This window comes from Nothoprocta perdicaria, unplaced genomic scaffold, assembly GCF_003342845.1.
Source record: "Nothoprocta perdicaria isolate Ctin4 unplaced genomic scaffold, notPer1 scaffold_97, whole genome shotgun sequence".
NCBI lineage: Eukaryota > Metazoa > Chordata > Aves > Tinamiformes > Tinamidae > Nothoprocta > Nothoprocta perdicaria.
This window is the reverse complement of record NW_020456276.1, coordinates 64506-91261: the sequence shown is the minus strand read 5'-3', so window position 1 is coordinate 91261 and position 26756 is coordinate 64506. Positions and strand designations below refer to the sequence as shown.

Here is a 26756-nt window from a genome sequence, read left to right as displayed (position 1 = left end):
TCCACCTGACCACATGAAAATGCCCCTAATTTGTGTCCAGATCATAGCTCCGGGCTGAGTAATGGATGTTGAAGCTCAAGCGACTGAGGGTTTGTCTGCAGCAGGGAACAGACGCCGCTCGTCTGCCTGTGTATTTATTTATCCCATCATAAGAGTGATTTCCAAGGGGGCAATTGGGAAGAGCTGTTGTGCTTTACTAGCCTGCCCTTAGTCTAGTGCCCTGGCAGTGGCCATGGCTATTAGCAGATAAAGAACAAATAATAGAGTGTAAAAGGCATAGGAGTACAGCATGGCTTGATAATTTTTCTTTTATGTCTTAAAAGATGTAGAAAAGAAATGAAGGAAGTGGGGAACTTCAGCAAAAAGATGACTTTGGATTCCCCTTGAGGTGATATTTCTCTTCAATATCGTTATTCTCAGGTATGTGATGCCTTTTCATTTTTTTTTCTCCAGGCAGAAATATATTAGTTAAGAAAAGCTAAGACACCAGTAGCTTTTAAATGATAAAGAAAAAATAAAATATAATATCAGACTGATCCCTAGGAGCTTGCGGCTACATTCTAGGCCACCATCAATTGAACTGTCACTGCTGGGGCATAATCGCTATTAACATTTCCCTTTCTGTCAGCCTCACTAATTTTAACCTGGTGTTATAACATGAGGTTAAGAAGAAAATGGAGCCAGTTATTCACAGTGCTCCACTTGACCACCTTCTGTCAGCAATAAATGGTGAGACATGCTGTAAAGTGACACTGATGAYTTTTTTATAATGCTCTTAAGAGTTTCAGGACAAACATTTCCAGGTGTGATTTCTGCTTATTTATGTTGCTTTTGTGCTGGGAAGTCAAGCAGTCACTTCAGGTTTGAAGAAGCAGGTTTGAGAGCACCATCAGATCCATTTCATCCCAGCACAGGCTTTGTAGTGAAGAGTCATCCTTGACAACTGCATGCGATGAACAAACAACTTGCCTAGAAAAAAGCAAGGATTTTGAGATAAATCTTCGTAAACTTTTGTATTTGATTCCTCAGTGTTTGAAGTCAGAAGACAACACTAAAATGTGGTGGTTTCAGCAAGGCCTCTCTTTCTTGCCTGTTGCTTTGGTTGTGTGGTCAGCTGCATCTTTCATATTTTCTTACATTACTGCAATTACCCTACACCATGTCGACCCTTTGGTCCCCTACATCAGGTCAGTAAAGTTCATACAACTGCACTGTTAACTATATCCACTCCAGCCAATTCTTCTCTAACTTCAAACTATAATTCTCAACAAYCAGTATGTCTCTTTAAAGCTACCATTTTTTGTGCAAATGTTTAACCTTTAAGTTGTAGCTCTGAACACCTCCATAAAATGATGGTAAAGGAGAAAATTGGGGATACCCTCCAGCCTTCTCTTTGGAATAAAGCTTCTTGCTGTCACCAAGTTTGGTTTCTTCTGTAAATCTATACTGTAATCTATATTCCTGACTGGATAGTAGTAAGATTACCCATATGATCTTAAATTTGGCCTTTTGCTTTTCCAAGTTCTTCATTTTTCAATTTTATTAGTCTTTATTCACCTTTTTTTATGGATTTAAGATAAATATAAAAGGAATAGCTAAACCAAGCGTGTTCATTCCTCGTACTGAGAATATCATGGCCTTACCATGCTTATTTCTACAGCTTTAGAAACTAGCACAGTTTAGTTTAAGTCATGAAAAATCCAGCAAAAAATAACCATGAGGATTTTGCAAAGCGATTTCTTATGGTTTCTCTGTAGCCTGAAACAAAAGCGCGTTGCAATTTTTTTGTAGTATAAATGGAGATCACTGTTTTTCTCTTGCAGTGATACAGGGACAATACCTCCTGAAAGATGCTTATTTGGGATTATGCTAAATATTTCGGCTTTCCTGGGTGAGTATAAACAGTTGTCCTTGGCAAACTGGAAGCAGTTCTGGAATGAACACTGTTTTAAACCGTTTCCATATTCAGATCATTAAGCAGCCCATTTATTCTCAGGCAAAAGCCAAGTTCTAGGTAAGCTATCTTAATACTGTTTAAGTAATTAAGAGGAAAGCATATTGCAGGGATGTTCAAACCTAGCATGACAATTCCAGAAGGCCAAAAATCCATTAAAAAGAAAACCAGAACGATAAAAGAAACAGAAATGCAAGTTTAAGGGCATCAATCCACTTCAATTGTGCTCTAATTATAGGGAGGGAACAACCTAATATGTCTTTCAAATGAAATAGGTCAGAAAATCCAAGAAGTCACTGTGTTTCGGTTCTGACTTCCAAGTCCTCAACTTTCAGAGCGCAATAACTTAGCTTTCATATTTTAAATAATTGCCTTTGTCATTCAGCATCTTTCCAGTTAAAAAGGCACCCTGCTTGTCAGCTTACGATCTTACTGCACTCGCTTCTTCGTTTATAGGTATGGCTACTATGTATGTCCGTTACAAACAAGTTCACGCTCTGAATCCAGAAAAATCCAAGATCACCAAACTTAATAAAATTGGCCTTACACTAGGACTGATGAGCTGTTTTGGACTTTGCATTATTGCAAATTTCCAGGTTTGTGTTTCACTTGCTGTTTTCCAAAGCTGTCCAGAATGCTGTTTGTATACTGAAATATTTGATAAGATATGGGAGGTTGGTTTGAAGCTCTATGTTGGGGGAAAAAAAACTGTTCTTTTTATTTTTGTTTTGTCAAATTCCCTACAGAAAACAGAAAAATTGAAGTTTCTGTATGGAATTTCTTACATGTTTCTTACTGGTTTTATCCATGGAGACATGTCAGGAGCCATTCAGAAAGTTCTAAAACATTATTAAAAAGTTTTCCAGAAAGCCAACATCTTCAGTCACCTTCTCATAGACCATTTTAAAGTCTTTGTTCCAGATTAAAAGGCTACAAATAAAGTATATAATATTTTAAATCAGGAGAATCAAATGTTAAATAGTAGAAAACTTTAAAAAACAGAAATAGCACCAACAAAAGCAGCTGTCCTCACAAAAAAAAAAAATAGCACTTAAAAAATATATAGTCTCTTCGGTGTATTTTCTTTCAAAATCTACCGAGTTCTTGAAAACACTGCAGTCTAAGCCAGCTTTTGCACTTCTGCCTCCCCGTCTTGTTTTCACTCCTCTATACTTTGTTGTTGTTGTTGTATTTTTGTTGTTTCTTTGTCCAAAACGCGAGACTTCCCAGTATTCACACCATGGGCAAGGCAGCGTTTAGCCGCCCAGGTTGTTGCGCACAGAGCTGTTACCAGCCCCTTCATACAAATTATCAGCTGGCTTTCCCCAGGGACCTGGGCTGGGGCTTCAGCCGCTAGAGGCTGCAGTGACTCCTGCTTAGTCTCCTGCTGGAGCAGGGCCAGGATTGGAAGCCGGGAGCAGCAAGGAAAGCGCTGCCATCCGGGCTTCCCTTCCCGGTAGCGCAGCTCTCCCTGCCTCAACATCCATCCTGGGGAGCTCAGCGCGTTGAGCTTTGGATTTTAAGAMATGCAGCAGCGCAGGGCTCACGCTTAAGAGGTTTTTGATTTATTGAACCAGTGCAACCGCTTTATTCTCAAGCAAAAGCTGTTAATTTCCCTTTCCCCCAGACTTCTAGTGAAGCCGAATTGCTTTGCGTGCTTTCAGAGCACGCGCTTCTGACTACRACAATTTACAATTTCCATCTCGGCTGTTCTGCTGCTATAAGGATATACCTGAAGGTGCAATTGCACRGCGGGCGGTTCATATTCAGACTGTGACAAAAGCTTGGCTGCTTCCTGATAATTACATAGTAAAATTCAGAGATAAACTCATTGCTTTAGGGCATGAAGTGAGCGTCTGCAGGACTGGGAGTACAGGGAGGCTGCCGGGCTTGGCGCTGCACAATTCACATGGCACACTTCGTTTTCTGCCTTTGCTGCCCAGTCAGTGATTAGAAGAACACAGGACTCGATGCACTGTAATTTTTGATAGCATAGATTGCGAGTTTGGGTGTTGTTGTTAGAATCATTTCTAGTTTTGAGGACTCTTGCTCCTTGACACTTGATCCTCCTGAAGTGTTGGTTTATTTACGTTGAAAAGCATTGCTTTCCCATTCAACATCGTCCTCTCCGAGGATTCAAAGATACTACTTTGACAAACAAAGTATTCAGRAAAGGACTAAACCTATTTCATTTTTCACATCACTTGGAGGATTAGATTGTATGTTGTGTTTATCCTGAATTATGTTACCTTCATAAACATTAAAATCCTGAGATAGGGAAGCTCAGATAGCATTTTGTAACCCTTCTTTACCTGCCCAACTGCAGGGATTCCTTCATCCATTTTCCTGTTACCATCCTTTTTTTTTTTCCTTTGAATGCAGCTAATGAGAGCAGCTTTTATAAATTCCTGTGGTTAAGATACAGCTGTGATCTTTAACTTAGCTACAAGGACTTACCAGAAATAGCAATATAGAGGGCTGGGAGGTGCTGGCTTCTAGTTCACCCTATGTGGGGTTTCCAAGAAAATATCTTAAGCACTGACAAGTTCCAGAACTGCTTTGCTTCAGATGCAAGAAGAAAACTGAGCGGATAGAGTGCCAAACAAGAAGAAAATTGAGCTGATAAGAGTCCCAAACAAGGACTTACTAACCAAAGAAGTGTTGTCTGAATTTMAAATAAACCCAGGTTATGTATTGCTTTCTTTCCCTAGAAATGTATTCTATACTACCTACACGTGATTGGAGCCTGCCTGACTTTTGGAGTAGGGGTGATTTACATGCTGGTTCAGACCATCCTGTCCTACCTGATGCAGCCAGAACTTCACAGCAAAGACATCTTTTGGATCCGACTGACAGTGCTGATCTGGTGCAGTTCAAGCATTGCAAGCAGTATCCTTTGCTCTGACCTGTGACCACAGGATAGAACAAGTTCTAACTTGCTGGCAAATACTATTGTTTGTAGTTTAACCTAAGTTAGTTTAACCTGCTGGGATGAAATAAATATGCCACAGATGACCTGCCCGCCCTAATCAGACAGGTTGCGTAGTTCCATGTTGTCCTCAGCTGTGTTGCAACCCGGGAACTTGAGCATAAAGGTAATCATCAGGTCAAGCCCACTGGTGAGTCACTAGCCAGTAGAGTTCAACTCTTCTCCTCCCCCTGCACACAAGGAAGTGAAAAATGACAAAATAAGAATTAATTGCCAGTTTTGACTGCTGATTATTGAAGATGGGGAGAAAGAAGTGTACTTGAGTCAGGTGGGGTCAGTCGGGGAAGAAAAGCAGATGAGAAATAGCTGTCTTTATTCCCACTGGTGTGAATGCTGCAGCATTTTTTATACAAAGCTGAAAGTAGTACGGAACCTAAGAGAGAAAATACTCCTAGCATATCCGTGCGCATTAGCACGGAGCCAGATGGCTTCCCGAGGAGCTTTGGAGCGTCAGCATTTATCCGTAATGCCTGGGAGAGGACTCGGGAGCCTTCTGCCAAGGCTGCGTCACAAGTGGAGCTTCACCTCCGATCCCTTTCCTGCCCATCTGGTAGTTCAGCAGACATTTAGGCAGACATGTAGGCTTTCCCTGCCGCTTTCTCTTGACCCTGCAATCCATCTTCTCCAAGAATTTTCATTTCTCAAGTGCTGGAAGCAGCTGCAGGTTTTAGGAAAACGTGGGCAAATGCCTGCAAAAGAAAGAGCCTTTTTTGGTCCAGAGTCACTTAATGTCAGGAAACTGAACCCCAGCAGTACCTCTGCTAAACATTTTTTGAAAATTTTGACTCAGGTTTTTTGAACCTGTAACACTCCAAGATTGGAATTTACATTCCAAAGGCACGAGTCCAAAGAAATTCATCACTAGATGCTGCCTTTCTGCAACTGAATCAAGGCCACCTATTTAATCCCCACCAATTCCACTTATTTCTAGGCTGACTGCCAAAGCCAACACTAAACCACACACCCAGTTTCCCATTAACAGAGTCCAGCTGATGGCTGGGTTTCCATTTCTGCTACACCAAGATTATATAACCTGTTTCAGTGTGATAGGAAGTGACAGCCTGGACACTGGCAGTTTGCCATAAAGAGGAGAAACGGATCCTTATCTACTGAGGAGTCCAGATACAGAATAAGAAAGTCATCTGGATTCAGAGAATTTTAGTCACAGGAGAAATATCAGCTCCAGTCCTGAAACAACAAAGAGCCAGTTGATAAGTCCTAACTCAAGGACTCTTTAATCCAGCGGGAAGTTTCAATACTGAAGATAATTGTGATGGGTAGTGGGGAGCGAGCTGCAAAAGTGCATGGCAGCAGGAAATGAAGTTATTGATACTGTCCAGGACTTCTCCAGACAGATYAGAGCCTGCATCAAGTTGGCCTTTYAGGGCCCTAGGAGAGAACATGCTTTTCAACTTCGAGTGATGAGGAGCCAAACACAGTAGGAGAAGCTTTCAAAAATGGAAAGATATGAACCAGATAGGAGTTGAGAGCTGCTTAGAGCTGCCAAAAAARCCACAAGAGCTATAGAGTTTTCAAACCAGTATGGTCTAACCAAAATTAGAGGGAAGAAGAGGCTAGTTGTCAGGGTACTTTCTACAACAGGAGCCCTGGATACATGAAGAAAGGAATCAGGATGGATAAATCTGTGGCCGTGGGTGAAACAGCTGTACCTGGTACTGCAGGACACGAGGAATCCCGAGAATTGCTGACCCCCTGCTGGACTGAAACAGCAAAAGCCACAGGAAGAGCAAAGCAGCTTGGTGCCCGTCCTGTAGGCAAGGGGCGCCAGTGCCTCAGGCAGGCAGCACAACTACTAAAGCTGGATATTTTAACGAGCAGAACTGGCTGTCTTGCATACAGTATTYAATACACAAAGAGCTCCCTAGCTCATTCACCTCATGTTTTTAATAAACATTGTGTGTGCGCTCAAAGGCATAAAGATGCCAGCAAGTTCAGCCTTGTTCACCATCAAAATTAATCATGGACATCAGGAGGATCTTAATGTTTAATCSCATTAAGGACTGAGGAAGTTAATTAAGATATAACTTTCGTTTATACAGGCAGCAGCATTTGATGCAGTACTTCCTCAGCTCTGTAAGATGCTGAAAACACAGYTTCCTACTAGTGCAAATCAGTAGGRTGGCCTGCTGATTTTGTGTTTGTGATATATATATCTAGTATCCAGAAATAAGATGGATCCCAGAATTAACTTTAGTATGGCAGTAATTGAGTGTTGCAACAACATACAGGTTGAAGGGCTGTGGGGAAAAAAAAAACACCCAGAAATCTCCATACAGCCTCAGGCTGAAACAATCCAGAGCCGAGTTTGAAAATTCCACAGTTGTCACAGTTTTGTCTTGACTCTTCCTTAACATAGTCACTTACAGTGTTTGTTTCCTCCGTTGTTTTATATAGTGGCCTGTACGGAACTAATTTAGTGCAGAAGTTGCACTGGGATCCACAGGAGAAAGTAAGTGATTTGGAGCAGAGAAAATAAAGCAAATTCATGGGAGCAGCACTGTGCCCAGCACTGTTAAACACCTTCATTAGATGACATTTAATACAGTCCAACCCAACACTGAGCAAGCTAAAGCTTCTAATTTTGTGTTAGGGGGGTTTCCAGGAACAGAACATATACATTATTTGCATTTGTCACTGACCTTGCATCTGGGAACTTAGTGCTGYTGCAGATAGCTCTGCACTTTCACACTCACCGTGGGACAGGAACGGTGAGCTTGACCAGTTGAGCCGGTACAGAACTACAGGCTGCAGCAACACATCTGCAGCTTCTGGTATAGCTTTAAATTAAGCTCCTGGGCAGCATCTGAACTGCCTCAGCTTGTTGTCAGGGTACCAGTCKGTCTAGCCCGTGCCAGTCAGAGATGCAAGGTCAGTGTTAGACTAACTGTAAATCAGGGATTGCGGCGCTGGCTGGCTGCAGGAGTTCCTGACTGCTGTTAAATGGGCATCTGGTGGAGCTGGGAAGAGAAAAGGATGCRAAGGATACAACACATACCTTATTTGGGTTGCTGCAGGCTCCAGAGTAGCTTCTCACACCATTTATTCCTCCTTTTGTACAGGGCTACACAGCTCACCTCATCAGTACTGTCTCGGAGTGGTCCTTAGCATTCTCCTTTCTCAGTTTCTTCCTCACCTACATCCGTGACTTTCAGGTAAAAACAAAGTTACCTTAAACAGCACATTTCCAAACTCCAAATAGCCTGACATTATGGGCTGTGTTCGTGAGCTTCTAAACTGAACAGCTTTGTCAGCAAGACTGGAAGACCTGTAGTGTGAACAGCATTAAATACAGCCCTTGCTCCCTCAGTAGGATCTGCTCCTATTGTGTTAACAGCAGGAAATAACATAATCGCTCCGTCCCAGACTTGAGGCTCTATCACAGTCACGGGTGAAGTTTGCCCCAAATTGCAGGGCAAGTTATGGAGTCACTCTAGGAGAACAGCTTCTCAGTCGGGTTACTAGTGCTGGAGCTGGTCTGAATTGCAGGGAAGTTGGTTTGACAGTAGAAACTGTCCATACTGAAGAAGTAACAAACTTTTATGTTGCATTTGCTCTTCTTTTTCCTGTACAGAAAATCTCCTTGCGTGCGATCGTCAGCCTTCACGGACAAACCCTGTATAACACGCCGCAGAGCTTTCTGACTGATGAACAGACACTGCTGGTAGCAGGGAGTATCTAATGAAGTTGAAGAGAACATGTTCTCAACATAACTCAGGAATTTAGTAGCAATAAGAGTTACATTTCTAAGCATTTATTTTGCATAAAAAACATGAAGTGATTATACTCAACTTGACATAAAATGGCTTTGCTATTAACCCACTAGCCAGTCAGCAATGCAAATGTTATCAGTATTGTAAACAAGCCTATAACATTTCTACACATGCGGATGTCATGGAGTAATTAAATGAAGGTTATTAAGAAGTTGTGTCTCCTCCTCACTTCCTCCACACCCAAAAGAAACGCAGCACAGGCCTTATCCCGCTCAGCCCCTTGTTCCGTTCTCTCCAGCGTTCCTTAGGCCAAGGCCATTTGCACAGCGGGAGCTACAGCTCAGCCTAGTGCTGCTCTCCAGCGTCATCCTTTCCACACCTGCGGCCTCCTTGTTTGGGTAGCTGCAGTTCACCCAAGACGCGCCCACTCAGCCAGAGCTGAAGRTGAAGCCACCCGGGAGGAAGGTCTCCTCTTCATACAACGATTTATTCCAGAATGAAGGAGCTGACAGGTAGTATCTGCTTGAGCAGCTTCCCTTCCTGTTACAAGGGACCATAGCAAAAGGGTGGGACCCCTTGGCTTGCTCCAGGCCCAGCGTTGCCTGCTTCCTGCCGAGGAGTCACCAGGACTGTCGGGGACCGGAACAGGCTGCCCCAGGATGAGGCTGCTCTAACCCAAACCTGTCCTTCCTTCCCTCACTCCTCCTGAAGTCRCTCGAGCTGAGGGACAGGTTTGTCCCAGAGGGCGTGGGCAGAGCATTCCTACAGCTCAGGCCCAGGAAGATTCAGAGCACACGGACTCATCCTGCTCACCCGACTCATGCTCTGGAATGGAGGGAAGAGCTACTGAAGCTCTCAGAGTAGGATGAGCAGCAGAAATCATTAACTGAGTCTCAGGCCCCAAGGGCTCCACAGCTTGAGGAAGGTTTCCACAAGAAACAGGGATTAGCTGCTGATAAATCCCTAGGGATTAAAGGCCTCCTAGAGAATCACCTATTTAGCTACATGGGCTCTAATGATGCAATCTGTAAACCCTTACAGTGGGGTTAGATTTAACCAGGAGTTCATCACGGAAGTCTTACTGCCCTGGGTTTGCAGGGACTTGACCCCCTGCAAGAAAGGGGATGCCACTTTTCCTGGTAGAAGAAAAGTAGAAGAGGAGAAACAAGAGCCTAGTTGTTTTGTTCAGCTTCTCCAGAAGATTCCCGTAGGACCCTACCTGATCATAAGGCTCTTCTCCCTTTTCCCCTAGCATCCATCGTGGCTTTCTCCTCATCTCTRTGTAGCATCTCCCTTCCGTGGAGCGCTGGTAAACACAGACACTGGGTTTCTGAGCACCGACTAGCACTGAGGACCCAGCCCTATCTTAAACTATATGCGAAGCGTATCCTCAGACCCCTCTCTAGCTTTGGGGGTTTTTTGGACACTCCTCATATCTACACTGACTGCAGCCCTATTGTCCGCCCAGACCTGACCTGCACGGCAGTCCTGCTACTCCTGTCTGGACTGCCTGCATGGACCTTGGACCTCCTTCATCATCTCCCCTTGTCTGGGACTCTCCACAGGTCCTGTTAGCACCACCCTGCTCTGCCCTCCAGTCCAGCCCTGCTGGGTCTCTGCCCTGCCTAGGAAGGCTTGTGCTGAGCTCGGCTCCCAGCTCCTCCTCTCCCAAGGCGCAGACCTGCAGCCCAGCAAGGACAAGCTTTGCAGTGTCCTACCTGTTCCCCAGGGCAGCGCAGACCCTGCCGCAGCCCTGCCAAGTCCACCAGCATTTCCTTGCWGAGGGCTGCATGGAGTGGGTGAGATCACACTGCATCTCCTCACCGGGACTGTGAGCTTGCTCCTCCTCCAGTCACAGCTGGCTGCAGTGAACAACAAGCTTGAACCTGAGAGATCTCCACCTAAAGGACCCTGTCATTTCCTCCTGTGAAATCACAGCTGAGCTCAGGACTGTCTTTCTCAGCCGCTTAGCAGGTGTGTGAGGCGGCCCTAACGCGTGAGCCGAGCAGCATGCCGGCTGCCGCAAGGATGGAGGCACCTGTGGGCACCGCAACATCAGAGCTGGAGCGTGCCAAGGAATCACAGCCGTCTGGYGACGCTCAACAGGATGGGGACATCGGACGTCTATTGAAAAAGAAGGGAAGCCTCCTGTGAAAGCAGCATCCAGCTGCCCCTCAAGTTCTCCCCTGCCCCTTCCACTCGGACAGCCTGTTTGTCATAGTGTGTTAGGCTTAATCATCATTTCTCACTCATAGGATCAGGAATACAAAAATAATTTCGTATTTCCACTCAAAACTAAGCCGAACAGGAGGCTGCCAATTGGGCYGAATGGCTTTGCTGTGGGTTGCTATAGCAGGACAGAGCGTAGAAGAAAGCTGTAGTGAAGATGCAAAGACAAAACTGGAGAAGGACCCAGCAAGTACTGGGAATGTTGTGCTCAGAGCACACAGGGATGCTGGGGAGGAGCTCCAAGTGGTACAAAGAGACTCTTTTCCTGGYAGTCTCATTGTGCAGGGGTTTGCTGCACTTCTCTTTATCTGAGGATAAACTATGTAGGTAACTGATGCCATCATCAATTATAAAAAAAAATCAAGAGAATTAAAGGAGTAAATCAAAGGGCAAAATGKTTGTACTGGAGATTGTCTCAAGACCCGGCACTCCAGGCTCAGCGCCAATGTGTGCCACATCCCAAAAGACTTCGTGAGGAAAGGGGAACAGCCACCATGGTCGGACTGGGTTAAGGCAGCCAGTAATGCAAGAAAAATGTGTTGATCRAATTGAACTCCCATGGAAGTGAGCAGATCTGAGGGACAATAAACCCGTCTCCAAACATCACAAGTCTGTCGGAATGTTGTCAAGAACAGCAGAGCAAGGCACAGAAACGAGCCTCCAAAGAAGGCAGCGACCACCAGAAAAAGGGAAACAAAAGACACCGGCAGCCACGACCACCACAGGGGAGCTTAGCAAGACTCTCACCCCTGGAAGAAGGTTTCTTCACACTGAACCCTGAAATGAAGCTGAGATGGTGAATAAGATGTTGTAAAACAAACTGGCAAAATGAACAGCAGTAAGATTATGAATGGGATTATATATTCAGGTGAGATTATGTTAATAGAAGAACCCTAAAGGAACAACAGATGAACAAGTTTAAATTCCGAGAACTGCTTGCCATGAYGTGTAGGAAGTCCTTCTTGCAGCTCTGGGTTCTCTGGGCCACCAACCACAAATTTGCTCCAGATGTGCATTTGTGTCCTTCTGGAGATGATTGTGGGTTTTTGTCTGTCCGTCCTGACCCATATCTGTGAACTGCTGGTATCTACTGTCCTCTCTTTATCTGGATGTTTAGTGAGCCCTGTCTTGTTCTCCATTTTCACACCATCACCTCTTGAACGACACGAGGCTTCATTTTCAGCCCGAGCACTGGTTGTCACCCCATTCAGGCTGTCCTTACCTTCCTTAGCTGAAGGTCCACAGTAGCTCTGTGAAGATGTGCTGGGATGTTGATGACCTGCTTCTATCAGTGCCATCTACAGCTGTTCCTGGAGCCCTTTTGCCACTTGCTTCTTCTGTTGGTCCCAGGGTCCTTCATGCTCTGTTCAGACCAGCCTTCATTTTCTATTGAACTGAAGAGAAGTCTCTTAGGGTTCAGCAAAGAGACAACCTGTCTCACCAGTCCATCAGTTTTATGGAGGGAATCAGTGTTCACACCCAGAGGCATCTCTGATTGATAATATGTTCCTCCTGATTTTTTTTTAATTAAAAAAGGATGAAAAAAAGCCTTTCCATATGCACTAACGAGCTCCGAATGAGCTACTACATTCAAAGCGATCATCAAGTTTAGTAGATTGGGCCATGAAAATATCATCATCCATCTGAAAAAGATCATGATGGAGGTAGAAAAGTTAGGGAGAACCATTTTATTGCGGTCGTTTGGATAACTAAAATATCAAAGGCTTGGGATGGTTTCTGCTCAGGGGACACATACAGAATTTCTTGGTTTTGAAAAAGAAAACTGAAGATTGAGATGACAAAGGCCCTGCTAAATCTGCTCTTGCTTGGAGATGGGGACTTGAGGACTGATGATACTCACCTCAATATTAGAAAATGTCACACACAAGCAAAAAAAAAAGTCATTAACATAATGATAACATCTCCATGAGTCACTGTCAAACAAAAAGGAGAATCTCAGTGACGTTCCAAATGAAATCCCACGTSCTGGGTGTTTGCCACGACGACGCAYGGCTGCTGGATCCGTGGCCTTTTCAAGGCATCTGCCGCTGGTCTCTGTTCTGATTCCCCGTCTCACATCACTCCGTTGGACACAKGGCAAGGGGCTTAATGCGTCTTTGGTCTGATGCAGCTCAGTCCGCTTGTGCCTTTGAGCCTTGTTGGCGAAAGCAGCACCACCTTCCYCGCCATCCAGAGCCTTCTCTGGACCATGCTGGAGCTGCTCTGTTCCTCCCAAGGCGAGGGAGGAAGGCAGGATGAGCTGTGCCAAACTCGGCCTCCTTATCTGTTCCAGCTGAGGAGCACGCGCCTGGGAATCAGTCAGTGTGTCCACTTGGGTTTGCTGTTAAGAACCTAGGGTCGCTTCAAGATGGTCCAAACCAGTTTGTAAGCAGCAACGTTTAAAAGCCAAATCTGCACATCTCCGATGAAAAATACCGATGGATTAAGTTCTTTTGCATTTATTCCGCACATTTCGAAGACCTACAGCAGACTGCTGGCTTGCCAAGATCAAACTGGATGTGATTTGATTGTTTTGACCTGACTGATCAGATGAAATTGGACCTGATTTGGCTTGCATGAGGAGGATGGTGCCGGCAGGGCAGGGASGGATCCTGCCCCTCTCCTCAGCTCTGGGGAGGCCAAACCTGGAGCACTGGGGGCAGCTCTGGGCTCCCCAGCACCAGGGGGACGTGGAACTTCTAGAGAGAGGCCAGCAGAGAGCAACAGAGATGATGAAGGGACTGGAGCATCGCTCATGTGAGGAAGGACTAAGCGAACTGGGTCTGTTTAACCTGGAGATGGTTGAGAGGAGATCTGATCAGTAGGTACTAATACCTGAAGGGGGAATGTAGGGAGGAAGGGGCCAAGCTCTTCTCAGTGGTGGCCAGTGACAGGACAAGGAGCAGTGGGTCCAAGTTGAAACCCAGGTAGTTCCATCTCCACGTGAGGAAGAACTTGTGCASTGTGAGGGTGCCCRAGCCCTGGCACAGGCTGCCCRGGGAGGYTGTGGAGGCTCCTGCTCTGGAGATCTTCCAAACCCRCCTGGATGKGACTGGGTGCTCCGTGCTCTGGGTGTCYCTGCTGGAGCAGGGGGTTGGGCTAGTTGATCTCTAGAGGTCCCCTCCAACCTCAACCCCTCTGTGACTCTGTGACGCATTCTAGGCAGGCAGCTTSCAGGTGAACTCTCAAGCTAAATGGTTGACAGATTTCTCCACAGATGTGTCTTCATACAGAGATGCCAGAGCTTCAGTGAGTTGTCCTTACATCTTTGCACAGTAACAGTTCTTCTACCCCAGAACATTCTGAACCCAGAAGATCAGGATGATGCTGGTTGCTCACGTAGTATTTTCTTTGCTCCCTCCTCTGTTTTGTCCAACACTCATTGCCACTTCTACTCTTTAGACCCTGAAATTCCTTAAGGTCTTTCACCAACTCTTCCCRAATGTTTGCTTGGAAACGATAGCTTTGACTGAGAGCCTAAATCCACAGGTTTCATGATGCACCCGATAGAGCCTGCATGGTGTCCAAGTCTTCTGCCMTTCAAGCCTGTGTATAGTCATGGATGCCAAGAACTTTCCTTCGTGCCAAGCTCCCCAAAAGAACTCCGTCCTTTGGGGCATAATTAAACTCAAAAGACAATCTGTGCCACAGCTAATGATGGAAGAGGCCAAGTTCCATCAACCCGCAAGGTCCTTGTTTGTTGGGAGCCCCTTTGCTGTTGTTGTGAAGCTCTCCACATGGGCACATGCAGGGCGCTCAGTGACCCTTCTGCCTTTCCTGCAACATCGAGGCTTGTTCTTTCTTTCTCTTCCCCAGAGGACTTCACCTTTCTGAATTGCACTGTTTTCCATTATTTGCTTGCAAGGAAACAGCCCAGACATCTTTTTCTTCTAAATCTCGCTGGTCACACTTCAGGAATCCTGCAGTGATGACTGTCCTCCTAGTTTTCGATATCTTACCACCTCTAGAGAGAACTCAGGCCTAACTGGCCACATTAGCAGGGGTAAAGTGGTTTCAAAGGTGATCCATCATAGAAGTTTACACTTGGAAACTTCCGTGCCAAAAGAAGAGACAAATGAACTCAGCTTCATTAATTTCTTCAAAGATCAGCAGAAAATAAAGACTTTTGTCAGGAGGCAGTTGGGCTGCACGAATGACATCTGCTCAAAGAGCACCACAACTGGCCCTGCAGCACAAGACTCGAGGCAGCGTCACTCCCTTTTCAGATTGCTATTCCACATACAAGGAATCTTCCCACACAAAGTCATTGCATCTTCATTATTTGCCAGGCTCGGTGCAATTAGGCTTCTTCCACGCTTTCCGGACATGTGAGATGGCCAACATGCATCTTCCTCAGGGGTCTGAGGCCCGCAACTRCTGGAAAAAACATCATCTYCCACAAATGACCCTTTGTTTATTCRACATCAAAGGGCATGAGCACCTGTACCCACCTGCTCCAGAAGCTTCTGGGCCTCACTGAGGGAGAGCCTGTGGTTCCAGCCACCCAAGTGGTTTCCTCCAGCACGCAACTGTCTTGCAGGTGTTCCCAGTTCTGCGAAACGAGGGCTGGATTCCATGAACTGCCTAGGCCAGCGTGGCAAATTCACACACGTCATCCTCTCCCTTCTGCACTGGTTCTTCATGAGCTGCTCGCTTCCCCATGCTAAACTATGGGGTTTCTGTCCACAAAACTTTCACTTTGTACAATGAGGTACTATCAGGTACTATCATCCGAACTTGCTTCATCATAGACACTTGCCTCTTACACAGTAATTGGTCATTTCAGTCATTAAGGAGCTTAGCTCCATTACATACCTTCCATCTTCATCCATCACAGTGAATTTTTTGAGCATCATCTCCTCTATTTTGGCCTCCCCCGTGCTTTTTAGAACAGGGAACATCTCTTTCTTCCCTCCTAAAAGACTCTCCTGCCTTACTAATCCACACAAGGTCTCCAAAAAGTCAATGTGCACGTTAATAAGGGAGACAAAGTTGATGGAGTCTACTTAGCTTTCCAAATTTTTCCAGCAATGTCTTTCACTGAAATCCTACACATACCTCCACATTGTGTAAGAGAAGATCCTCATAGTCAGAAAGCAATTACAGGGAAAAGTGAACAGAGCTCCTCAGTGAAGGTCTGCAGGGAGCTGTGATGTTCCAACAGCGGCAGCAACAGACAAGAAAAGAAAAAACAGTGGAATCTACGGCAACAAATTTGCAGAAAGCACCAAGTTATTCGAGGCAGTAATAACAGTGGCTGACTTTGAAGGACTGCAGGAGGGTCTTAAAAGATTCAATGACAAAAATGACAGAGGGTAAGGAAAGGCTTCCATACAACAAATGACAAAATATACATGGTCTGCTCATCCTGAAAAAAAGGCAACTGAAAAATGCACTACAGAGATAGGTAAAATCACAATGGCAAAGACACRTTGGGTGCTTATTCTCTCCTACAATGAGAAACTTAAGTAGCAAGAGACAGACTCAAACTGCACAAGTTAACGGAAGAAAAACCATCATGGGCTGTTAAAGATACCACTCTGGGTGCCCTTTTGGCTTTGAGGAGAAATGACTCAACATAATTCTGTTTAGGGAGAAAAATAATCAAAATAAACAACACACACACACAAACCATATTGCCCAGATGGCAAATGCCTTGCAAAGGCTTAAACAATAACTGCAAGAGAGGTGGATCCAGTAGCTCCCCTGACACTTCAGCAGGCACAAGTTCCAGTTCCATCTTCATAGCTCTGAGAGGTCTCCTATAAATATCAGCATTAATACTGCCTAAAATCTAAGCCCCAGATTGCTTAAATAGTATTTATTAAACACTGACAAATGACCTTTTATGACAAATTGATACTTTCCAGTAATTCACAAAAGTTGTCATGCACTATAAAACATTAGCARAGGAAAAAAAATATCTATAATTGGGGTTTGCAATTTACATTCAGTTTCTAAGGGATAGGCCATGAAATTCCACAGCGGGAGAGTTTATTTCCTAGGACTAATACAGAAAGCTCTCAATTCAAAATATAGAGAATACACTAATAAAAGCGTTTATCTTCTGCGTTGAGACATAACATCCCAAAAACAGAATTCTAGACAAGTTGATTCATATACTCCTGGTGTCTAGGAGGAAACTTAGACTTTCCTAAATATGCACACATTATAAATCTCATTAAGACCCTCCATTTACCAGGAAGAAAAAAAAGAAAACTTAAGTATATTTAAGCGTAGAATTCTTCGTGGCAGCCACTGAAGCAAAGCTGAACGTGGTCCAGACGCCCAGCTCCAGCATCTCAGGTTTGCTGCATCTTTCTGCGCATCTCCTCGAGTGCTGCTTCTCGTTCTCTTAAGAGCTGTTTAAGTCGCTTTATTTTTTCATCCCTAATTGTTTCATCCAAGTCCGGGGGAGTCAAAGGGAAAACGTCGTCTCTGAAGGAACCTTCAATAACCGAAGTATTGTTTTCACATGCCACTAAAACGGGGACACTTGAGTCTGTAATGTCACTACTTTGAGAGCACGGGTCTTGCTCAGAGTCCTTCACTGGAGGAGATACAACAGAGCCCGTGGAAACACTCTGCAACAGGACAGKTGGAGGCGAAACACTTTTGTTAAGGACTACGGGACTGGGGCTGCTGTTTTCCAGACTTGTATTCGTGGTTGATTTGACTGACGTCTTCCTCCTTTTCCCCACGTCTGCCAGCGGTGAGGATTTCATCCTTCTTTTCTTAGACAAATCCTCTTCCAGATCCACAATTATCTGTGCAGCCAAGAAACACACAGAGGCTTCTGTTAAACTAAGCGTCATTCTGCGTTACATCACGGTACATTAAGCACACAATGCAAGAGKCACTTATTGCTTTTAGGGCTGCTGTGTGGAGCAGTTTCCTTCAATAGTTTGAGCAAATGCAGTTCTACTTCCAGAAACTTCCACTGGTAAACCCCCCCAGTTTACAATTCCAAAGCATTCAATTCCTGCCCTAGTAAACAGCCCATTTCTGTGCACAACTACCTATTGTGTTTGTGCATATCTAACTTGATTAGAAGACTCAAAACCTAGAAAGAATTCACATATTTCCAAACAGAATTTGAGCCTTCCAGATACCGCACACTACACAACTTTATTCTTGTATTTTGTCGTTTAAAATCTAATTTACTTTAAAAACAGGCAGTAGATCTGTCCAAAGCAGGGCTCTCGGCATAAAACTATTAAAACTTGAAAAAGCTTTTGACTGGGTAGAGTCAAGACAATTACAGGAAAACTTAGAGCACTGGGGAGCTGAGTAGAACCACTGCGGATGGATAAAATCATTTTAATGCMTCAAAATCAAAGTTCTTCCATCTATAGATGGAAGCACCCAAGCAACTTCCCAGCTTAACACCCAGGGAAAACCTCAAGGATGAATGATTAAGTCAATTCTCCTCTACTGCACATGAGGAAACACCAGAAGAGAGCAGGCACGGCCTGATGATGAACAAAGGCCACGTCCTGCAACACTCTGAACTAGTGCCTATGGGCTCAGCAACAGCTTGCACTGACAGAGGCAAATCTGGACGTGATGAGAGGCTAGCGACAGAACGTGTGCCTTGAAGCACTGAGCAGCGGGTGGAGACAAGAGGTTGTTGCAAGAAGCRCTTCCAGTCTCTCCAGGAGGCTCTTCCTTCCCCACTTGCCCACCTGCACGCTCAGACTTGCACATTTCTGACTTGGAGGCTACTGAAACAGCGTTGAAACCACAAAGCTCGGAGCTCTGCTGTAGCACACAAGTTTAAGGACAATTTTCACGGGCACCAGAACAATTACTGACTTGTCCTGATGAATCCAGGGGGTGGGAGGGTTCAGAACAAACACGCAGCTCTAGGCTGCCCACACAGATGCTATTCTCTAGAGGTGTTGCAGAGCACTTTATCACCCAAAATTTTCAAGATACCTTTTGCTGTTCAACACATTCTTGACGTTGACTTATTATTTCCAAATCTAATGACGATGAACTGCTAGAATCATTTCTCCTTTTCGAGCTATTACTGGGACACACTCTTTCTTCCCATATCTCAGAGGAGGTCCTTAAGGGTATTCTCCTAAGGCATACCCTCTCCTCCTTAGAGAGGCCAAATTTTTTCCTTAATTCCATGTATTGTTTCCAATGTGGTTTCTCTTGGTGTTTGATTTGAATAACCTTTCCTGGTGAATCCATCTTCTCAAACTGGATCTGAAATACATGAACAGCGAGAGGGCCATCAACCTCTGTCTCTCTGTGCCTCCCCAAACACTAGTGAAAGGATTTTGTCATTTTCCAAGAGTTACTTTTAATGCGCAAGCCAATTGTGAGAAATTACATATATATTAGCACAGATTTAATACTATTGTTAGTTATTTATACCCCAAGTATATCCAAAAAAATACACAATGAACTAGTAAACCACAGAAGTAAAACAGGAAGGCAACAACTTATCCTAAAGCTTCAAATTAACACCGAAAGATGATGAAAGATCAGAGGTGATGTTCTTTACAGTGCCATTTTCAGACTCCTAAAAAAATACTTGCATTGCAGTTGATAATATTAACACAGCACAGTTTGTGACCTAACTTCACTGTAACATGAACTTTAACTAATCTTCAAGGTCCATCTTACATCAGCATGCCTAGCACCCATATATTTCCAAGTCCATGGTCCAAAAAAAAAGGAAAAATAAGCAGCATGCATCTGATATAGTATTTTCACAGAGGTTAAAGCAAACGAGAACGCTAATACTTGGCAAAACAAGGCAAAAATAGWAAAACAAACTCTATTTCAGCCATGTTTCAAGTGAGGAACAACAGAAATGACTGAAGTGTCTAAAATGGTCATAAATGTGCTTAGCTAGCAGTGCTTTTTCTGCCTGTTCAAACACAAGCAAGCACAAACTGCATTCAGAACAACTCTTTGTCTGAAAGCGAGCTCATCCCAGCCTCTTGAGCTGCAGAAAACCTGCCCTGCAGTTCTCCACGGGCACAGAGTCTGCAGCATGTGAAGTCAAGGATTTTCTAGATGTTTTCTAGATCACAATTTTTACCAAGTATGTAGGCAGAATAAAGGTGGAAATAACCACTGCCATTAAAAGCTCTCATGAGTTTCTTCTACCATGGCGAAAGGTGGTGGATTCTTCCACACAAGAGGAAGGAAATGCAGCTCCTTTCTCGGTTTCACTCAGCTACCAGAAACAGCAGCTCAGTGTGACACCACAGTTAGTCTCAGAATGACAAATCCTGCTCTTCCACCTCATTCTCGCGCRTTTAGCTGCAAGCCCCTTCACATTATTTCATCACCCCTTTACCACAGTCAACACTTGTTCTGCTGCAAGAACGTGGCAACACATTAGTCATCAACAAATTAAACAGCTACCAGAGCTCAAAGCAATGAACAACTTCCCTACATCTCCACTGGCTACACAATTTTTCCTAGGATGAAAAACAAATATTCGATTTTATCGAATAAAAATCTTCTCATTTTTTTTTTCCAAGCAAGAACCACACATTAGACCATCATTTTTGGTGTCATGACACTTGGTTTAAAAGACCATAATATCCATTTGATTCAACTGCAATGAGGAATGTATAGAACTGACACATTTTATTGGAAACAGTTACCTTTGGACAGTCTTCACCAGGAGCACTCTTTTGTTTAGAATGAGCTACAGCAGAYGTTGCTGCTTTGGGAGAAGGGCTCTTCTCTTTGCCATTCTGGCATAYGTTTTCCTGGATCCCTACTTCTGTAAGAGGGGTCGCTCCACTCGAAATGCTCTGGGTGACGGGCAGACTCTTGCCCTGGTTAACGACGGAATTCTGCTGATTAACACTTGGTGTCCCCACAACTGCAGGTGCAGACTCCAAGTCTTTTCTTAAACCAGCGGGGGAAGGGACATCCGAATTTGGGCACATTTTGGGATCTTTCTGAGACAGCACCATCCCTTTGTTTTTTGACAATACAAAATTCACCACTTTACTGGTTATTTTAGTGACTGCATCAGAATCCATTAGTTTGGACGCCTCCTTTCTAAGTGAAACATCAGACGAAGACAACGCCTGTTTGTCAGCTTGGGCTGTCAAAACATCAGAGCCTCTTTTAGTCAACAAATAGACCTTCCCGTTGCACATGACCAGAGCGTTATCTTTAATAGAGGTGAGTTTTGCTTGGCTTCCACCAGGGCTACTGGAACAGAGCGGCAAAATGTTTGCAGAATTGACTTCTACATTCTTCATGTCCGCTAATGTTTTCAGGATTTTGGAAGCCACGTTATTGGATGACTTTACAGGAATAAGGCAAGGYGCTGACGGCTGGGCACGCGACTGCACAATCCATTTCACCGGACCTTGCTGGCCCTGCTGCCCATCAGACGTCCCTGTCTCTGGATGAGAGCTACTCGCCTTTTGTGCAGCTGTCATTACCAGTGGCTTCGAAACTTCCGTGCTGGGCCTGGGGCAAATGGTTTGCAGACGCTTGGGGAGCATCGTTTTCACCGTGTTCACTGGCGACACATAAATAACAGTCGGCATCTTCGTGCTGTCTGCTCCTCCAGACGCATTCGTTGCTGCAGCTGCGAGTATTTTTTGCTGTATTGCGGGCGGTAGAAAAGAGGCTGGGACAGACTTCACCTCTGCATCAGCTGGTATCTGGAGGTGGTGGCCAGTGGGCAGCATGGGAGTTTTCACAGACACTGGGAGACTCTTTGTGTTTAGCAACATGTATGCAGTGTTAGTCTGGTTAGATGAACTTGTTACAGCAATGTTCTGTAAAGACAGTCTATCGACTGAAACACAACCGCTCTGGACGTTAGCAGCCGATTTCGCAGTCAAGCTTTCCTTTTCAGAAGGTGCTCTAACACTTTCCTGCTTGTCTACTGTCCTTGTAAGAATAATCTTTCCTGGATTAGCAGACTGAAAAACAGGTATCTTAACAGATGAAGCTGTAGTAGAATTGGGAAGCTGGGTCTTAAAAGTAAGATGAACCGGGCTAGATATATTCGCTTTAGGATTATTTGGCATGGCTGACGACTGAACTATCGGCACAAAGCTTGCTGAGGATTTAGAAATTGGAAGCAATTTCAGAAGGTTTTTTCCATCTGGTCCCGTTGTCTGAACTACTCGGTACATACAGCCTGCAATGCTTAACAAAACAAAGAAAAGAGAAAAGAAAAAGAAAGGTCGTGTAAGCGAACCCAGCATGGATATATTAATTAAAGCACATCAGTGAATCGTATTCCCAGTGCTGTGCCTTAGAAGCACATTAACTAGTGAAAAAGGCTGTATCTAACCTTCAGGAACTTCACTGGCAAAAATTATACTGACTTGCTTACTACTGTTTTGGAGCTAGTAATTCAACATATCAGACTGTCTGAAAATAATACCCAGCTATCACATTACAGAGCAGCAAGGAATGACATCCTTTGCAGATAAAAAACACTTTAGAAGACCCAGAAAACACCTTGAATTATTCTCTTCTACTATTTACAGAGACTCTCTGAAATGGGAAATAGTTCTTTACCTCTAGATTTCACAGACAAGTCGGATTTTTTTGCTTTCCGATGCTCTTACTTAGCATTGGGAACTACGAATTTTAGAAAAGCTTTTGAAAACCCCAGCAGATCAGTTGCATAGCAAAGACAGAAGCTGAAGTTATTTCAGACACACACAGCGGAAGGAAGTTAATATGTAGAATATATTTACTTTGGGGAATGAGACATGAGATGACCAAGCCTATGTCTATAGCTCACCTACTCGCTTATTTTTAGCACATATAGACTACGAAGGTTGTCCACTTCAAAGAGATGAAGAGCAAGTGTGCTCGAGGTCCAAGCAGAAGCTCTAAAGAACTTAGAGGGATGCAAGTCAAGCTCTAGCAAGTAGAGCGCTTCATAAAGCAGAATKAAGAGAATCTTCATCAGTAAATACAGACTTTTTTGCCTGTGAATATTAAAAAATTCAAAAGAGCGAACAGACAGATAGAACTTTGTCAGTCCAGAAGCTAGTTCTGACCATCCCAAAGGCCAAGGTAAGAATGACAAAAGACCTTTAAGTCCATTGGGAGAGAGAATTTTTCCTGCTTAAAGAGTTTGTCTCATTAGGACAAGAGGAAAGGGCCTCAAGCTGGAACAGGGGAGGTTCTGGTTAGATATTAGGAAAAAAATCTGCATGGAAGGAGCAGTCAAGCATTGGAACAGGCTGTCCAGGGAAGTGGTGGAGTCACCACTCAAGGAACGTGTMGATGAGGCACTTAAGGATATGGTTTAATGCTCATGGTGTGGAAGGGCTTACGGCTGAACTCGATTTCAAGGTCTTCTCCAACCACAACAATTGTGTGATTCTGTGCCTGAACGAGGACATCTTCCCCCGAAACTCCTGGATTCTCAGCAGAACAATCTAAGCCCAAAACAACCCGTGCAGTGACAAGGCAGCTTGAGAGCTGTAAGAACAAAATGGGGGGGTTCTCACCAGGAGACCCCCAATTAGCTGGAGTAGACTTCACTGTCTTGATGTCAGATCCAGAATGATTAGAATACCCAGCTGCCGGCTCATCAGTCACGAAAACCATTTTAGCTCTGTCCTGTTGCCTTTCTACATCAATAGATGCATCAAGAACAAGGATTTCCAAATCTCAGTCCAGGTGAAAAAATAAAGAAAAAAAAAGATAGTTTTTTTCTCAAGTATTTTTTAAAAGACTTTAGACACACCAAGTTTTCCTTGTTGCAACCTTAGAATTAAGTCTTATGTTCAACCCTTGGGCACAAAGCCTCATTTCTAGACATACAGCACRACACAGCAGACATTTGTGTGGCATATTTGTGTAGTAGGCAAAAAATTCTGCTACTGTATTTTACTTTTAAAAATAGTAATGTACTAAAAATGCAAGGCACAGGCAACAAACCACATAGTTCCTTGTAGAAGTTGCCCAAAGAAGGTTTGTTTCAGAAGAAAAATACTTGAGAAAAAACTAGTACCAAAGCTAATGACTTCATCTAAATATTTTTGTGTAAACCAAAAGCAGCAGTTATAAATATCTGAATGTTTGAACATGGTCAAAATGGAAAAGACTCATTTTTGGAGCCCCTTTCAACCTCTTAGTGCTATTGATAAAGCGGCCWTGGAAGATCAGCACTGAGCTCCTGGATAGTGCTTGGCACCTGTATCTTTTTATGCTTGGAATCGCYGAATGCTTCGTCCATAACTTCATCTTCATTCTTTACCCTTCTTCTCTTGTAGATATAACACTTTTCTGAAGAATTCAGGTGCAAATTTTCAACAAGGTCTGTAGAYGTGGAACGGCTGAACCTCGCCAGCCTCTCTAATTTCCCAGAGCAAATAAGCACTTAAAACACCACTCAGATTGGCTAGCAGTGCAGAAAGGTACCAAAGGGAGAAGCAAACTGTCAGCAGACTCCATCTGTAACAGCAAGGAGATATCTAATTTCTGGGAGAGGAGGAGGAGGAGGAGGAGGAAGAGGAGGAGTGGCAGATTTAAGAGCTGGGAAGCAGGGGAAAAAAAAAAAAAAAAGAGGAGAGAGACAAAGAGAGGAAAGAAAAGAAGCCGGAGGGGGCATTTATAGAAACATTTTCTAAAAGGAAAGCCAGGGTGTGGTGCTCGCTCCCACTCTTCTCGTTTGGGCCCTGCGTCAGCCTCCACCTCCGTTTCAGGGRGTACTTCCCAAGCTGTGCAAGGATCTCTTGAGGAACCTGCCTTTGGAAGAAACCTCCCCTAAAAATCCACTTTGTCTGAACTCATTCTACTTGTCACGACTACAGAAGACAAACATGTATTTTTATATTCTATAGGGAGAGAAAAAAAAAAAAAAAAAGAGGGAAATCCAACATTCATGGTTTTCTACACAATARCATTCTTTTATTTGCAATAAATTCTTTAACAGGTACTTACAGGACTGTAGAAAAAAGCTAAAAGATAGGAAAGAAGGAAGGAAAGGAAATATGCAGGTGAGATATTGAGAAGTCTTTTTTTATACATATCTATCTCAAACATCCATGAAGCAGGAAAGAAAGGAATCAGTGACAAAGACCTTGGATGCTTTTCTTATTTCAGATACAGCTTGAGATTGCTTGGCCATATGTATCTCATGTCACTAAAGCCCTCTCCAGGTGATGCAAAGGAATAAACAGGAATGACATTTCACATATTATCAACATAAAACATTTCCAGATTTCTTTGTGCATTTCTGAGCAGTGAAGAGAGAAAATATATATATATTTCTCCACTCAGCAGGGCATTTCTGCCTTTTAAAGCAGGATGTTTTAAGAATTCTACAAGGAGAGTGAATAAATTTTCCCTTCACTTTTCCCCTTTAGGGGTGCGAGATATTTTAAATGAGAGCAATCTAATTTCCTTAAAAAAATAAACAATATTAAGAGGGAATCCATAAATTATGCTGAGATTAGCAACACCAATACTGTTAAGGTGGCATAACCGCAAACAGAAGAGTGGTACAGCTTTCAACTGTTGGTCACAGTATTTGAGATTATTTAGCGAATCTATTGCCAAAAACATGTGTTTGCTTTCACGTCTTCATCCTCCTTCTCCACTCCCAAAATAAAAGGAAGAGAGTTTCACACAACTTCCTCCCTTCTAACAAGCTCCCCCAAGTGCCACTTTTCCRCGTTGCTCAAGGACTAGCCAGATCYCTGAAGAAAATSTGAGGACAATAAACCCATGGATGAAATAGAGCAGTCAAAATTCTGCTTTCATGTCATCATATTACAGAATCACAGAATGGTTGGGGTTGGAAGGGACCTCTAGAGATCATCTAGTCCAACCCTCTGCTCAAACTGGGACACAAACAGGGCACAGGGGGACACCCAGGTGGATTTTGAAGGTCTCCAGAGAAGGAGMCTCCACAACCTCCCYGRGCAGCCTGTGCCAGGGCTCGGGCACCCTCCCACTGCACAAGTTCTTCCTCACATGCAGATGGAAMTGCCTGTGTTGCAATTTGTACCCACTGCCCCTTGTCCTGTCACTGGCCACCACTGAGAAGAGCTTGGCCCCTTTCTCCCTACGTTCTCCCTTCAGGTATTAGTACCTACTGATCAATCTCCTCTCAACCTTCTCTTCTTCAGACTAAACAGACCCAGCTTGCTTAGTCCTTCCTCATATGAGAGATGCTCCAGTCCCTTCATCATCTCTGTCGCTCTCTGCTGGATCCTCTCTTGGAGGTTCCACATCCCCCTGGTGCTGGGGAGCCCAGAGCTGCCCCCAGTGCTCCAGGTTTGGCCTCCCCAGAGCTGAGGAGAGGGGCAAGATCCCTCCCTGCCCTGCCGGCACCATCCTCCTCATGCAGCCAGGAGCCCATTGACCTTCTTGGCCACACGGGCACTGCTGCCTCCTGGTTAACTTGCTGCCCCATGGTTAACTTAACTCATATTAACTATCCTAGCTGGTTAATTGGTTATCTTTTAAAAAATACATTATCTTGTGACATTCACAGAGGGACCAACAACTGGATGACATTTTTCTTGAATAGAAAAGGTCCAAGTTGCTCTAGCTACACAGGTGACACAGCAATACTGAAAGCTGCCTGCTCAACAAAATGGCAGTGCCACTAAGCAACCTACAAAAGCAGAGAGCAAAGGCTACAGAATTGMAGCATAGCTCTGTAATTTATATACATACATTTTTGACAAGTCTGTATTAAAAAAATAGTCCAGGTTTTCCTCAGCTGGAACGAAATTCCCATTTTCTTCATTCATACACTCAGACACAGCAATTTCAATGTTGCCTGAAGGGGCCACTCCATGTTATTTACTGCTCTTACTAAAAAAGCTTCAAGAGCAGACTGTTGAATATCATAAAATGAATCTTACGTCAC

General features: G+C 44.1%; 2 protein-coding genes across 3 annotated transcripts; one reads left to right on the top strand and one right to left on the bottom strand.

The window, feature by feature from the left end:
* The first annotated feature begins 323 nt into the window (after positions 1 to 323).
* DRAM2 (DNA damage regulated autophagy modulator 2) lies at positions 324 to 8807 on the top strand. Of its 2 annotated transcripts, XM_026053118.1 has the most exons (8): positions 324 to 420; positions 1030 to 1187; positions 1824 to 1891; positions 2411 to 2550; positions 4666 to 4843; positions 7331 to 7413; positions 8024 to 8116; positions 8536 to 8807. In XM_026053118.1, exons 2-8 carry the CDS (start codon positions 1057 to 1059, stop codon positions 8641 to 8643), a joined length of 801 nt encoding a protein of 266 aa, XP_025908903.1. In that variant the 5' UTR covers positions 324 to 420; positions 1030 to 1056; the 3' UTR covers positions 8644 to 8807. The 2 variants fall into 2 exon arrangements, with proteins under 2 accessions (XP_025908903.1, XP_025908904.1); XM_026053119.1 differs by lacking the exon at positions 1030 to 1187.
* Positions 8808 to 16703: 7896 nt separating this feature from the next.
* LRIF1 (ligand dependent nuclear receptor interacting factor 1) lies at positions 16704 to 22140 on the bottom strand. Its single transcript, XM_026053217.1, has 3 exons — positions 20539 to 22140; positions 18842 to 19120; positions 16704 to 17670 (listed from the first exon to the last, which is right to left on the bottom strand). Exons 1-3 carry the CDS (start codon positions 22111 to 22113, stop codon positions 17206 to 17208), a joined length of 2319 nt encoding a protein of 772 aa, XP_025909002.1. The 5' UTR covers positions 22114 to 22140; the 3' UTR covers positions 16704 to 17205.
* Positions 22141 to 26756: the final 4616 nt, after the last annotated feature.

What these genes read in the sequence shown, in the direction of transcription:
- DRAM2 (XM_026053118.1), top strand. Translation starts at nt 1,057, where the DNA reads ATGTGGTGGTTTCAGCAAGGCCTCTCTTTCTTGCCTGTTGCTTTGGTT. An exon ending in CCTTTGGTCCCCTACATCAG is followed by an intron (nt 1,188 to 1,823) that starts GTCAGTAAAGTT and finishes TTTCTCTTGCAG; the next exon opens with TGATACAGGGACAATACCTC. An exon ending in GCATTATTGCAAATTTCCAG is followed by an intron (nt 2,551 to 4,665) that starts GTTTGTGTTTCA and finishes TTCTTTCCCTAG; the next exon opens with AAATGTATTCTATACTACCT.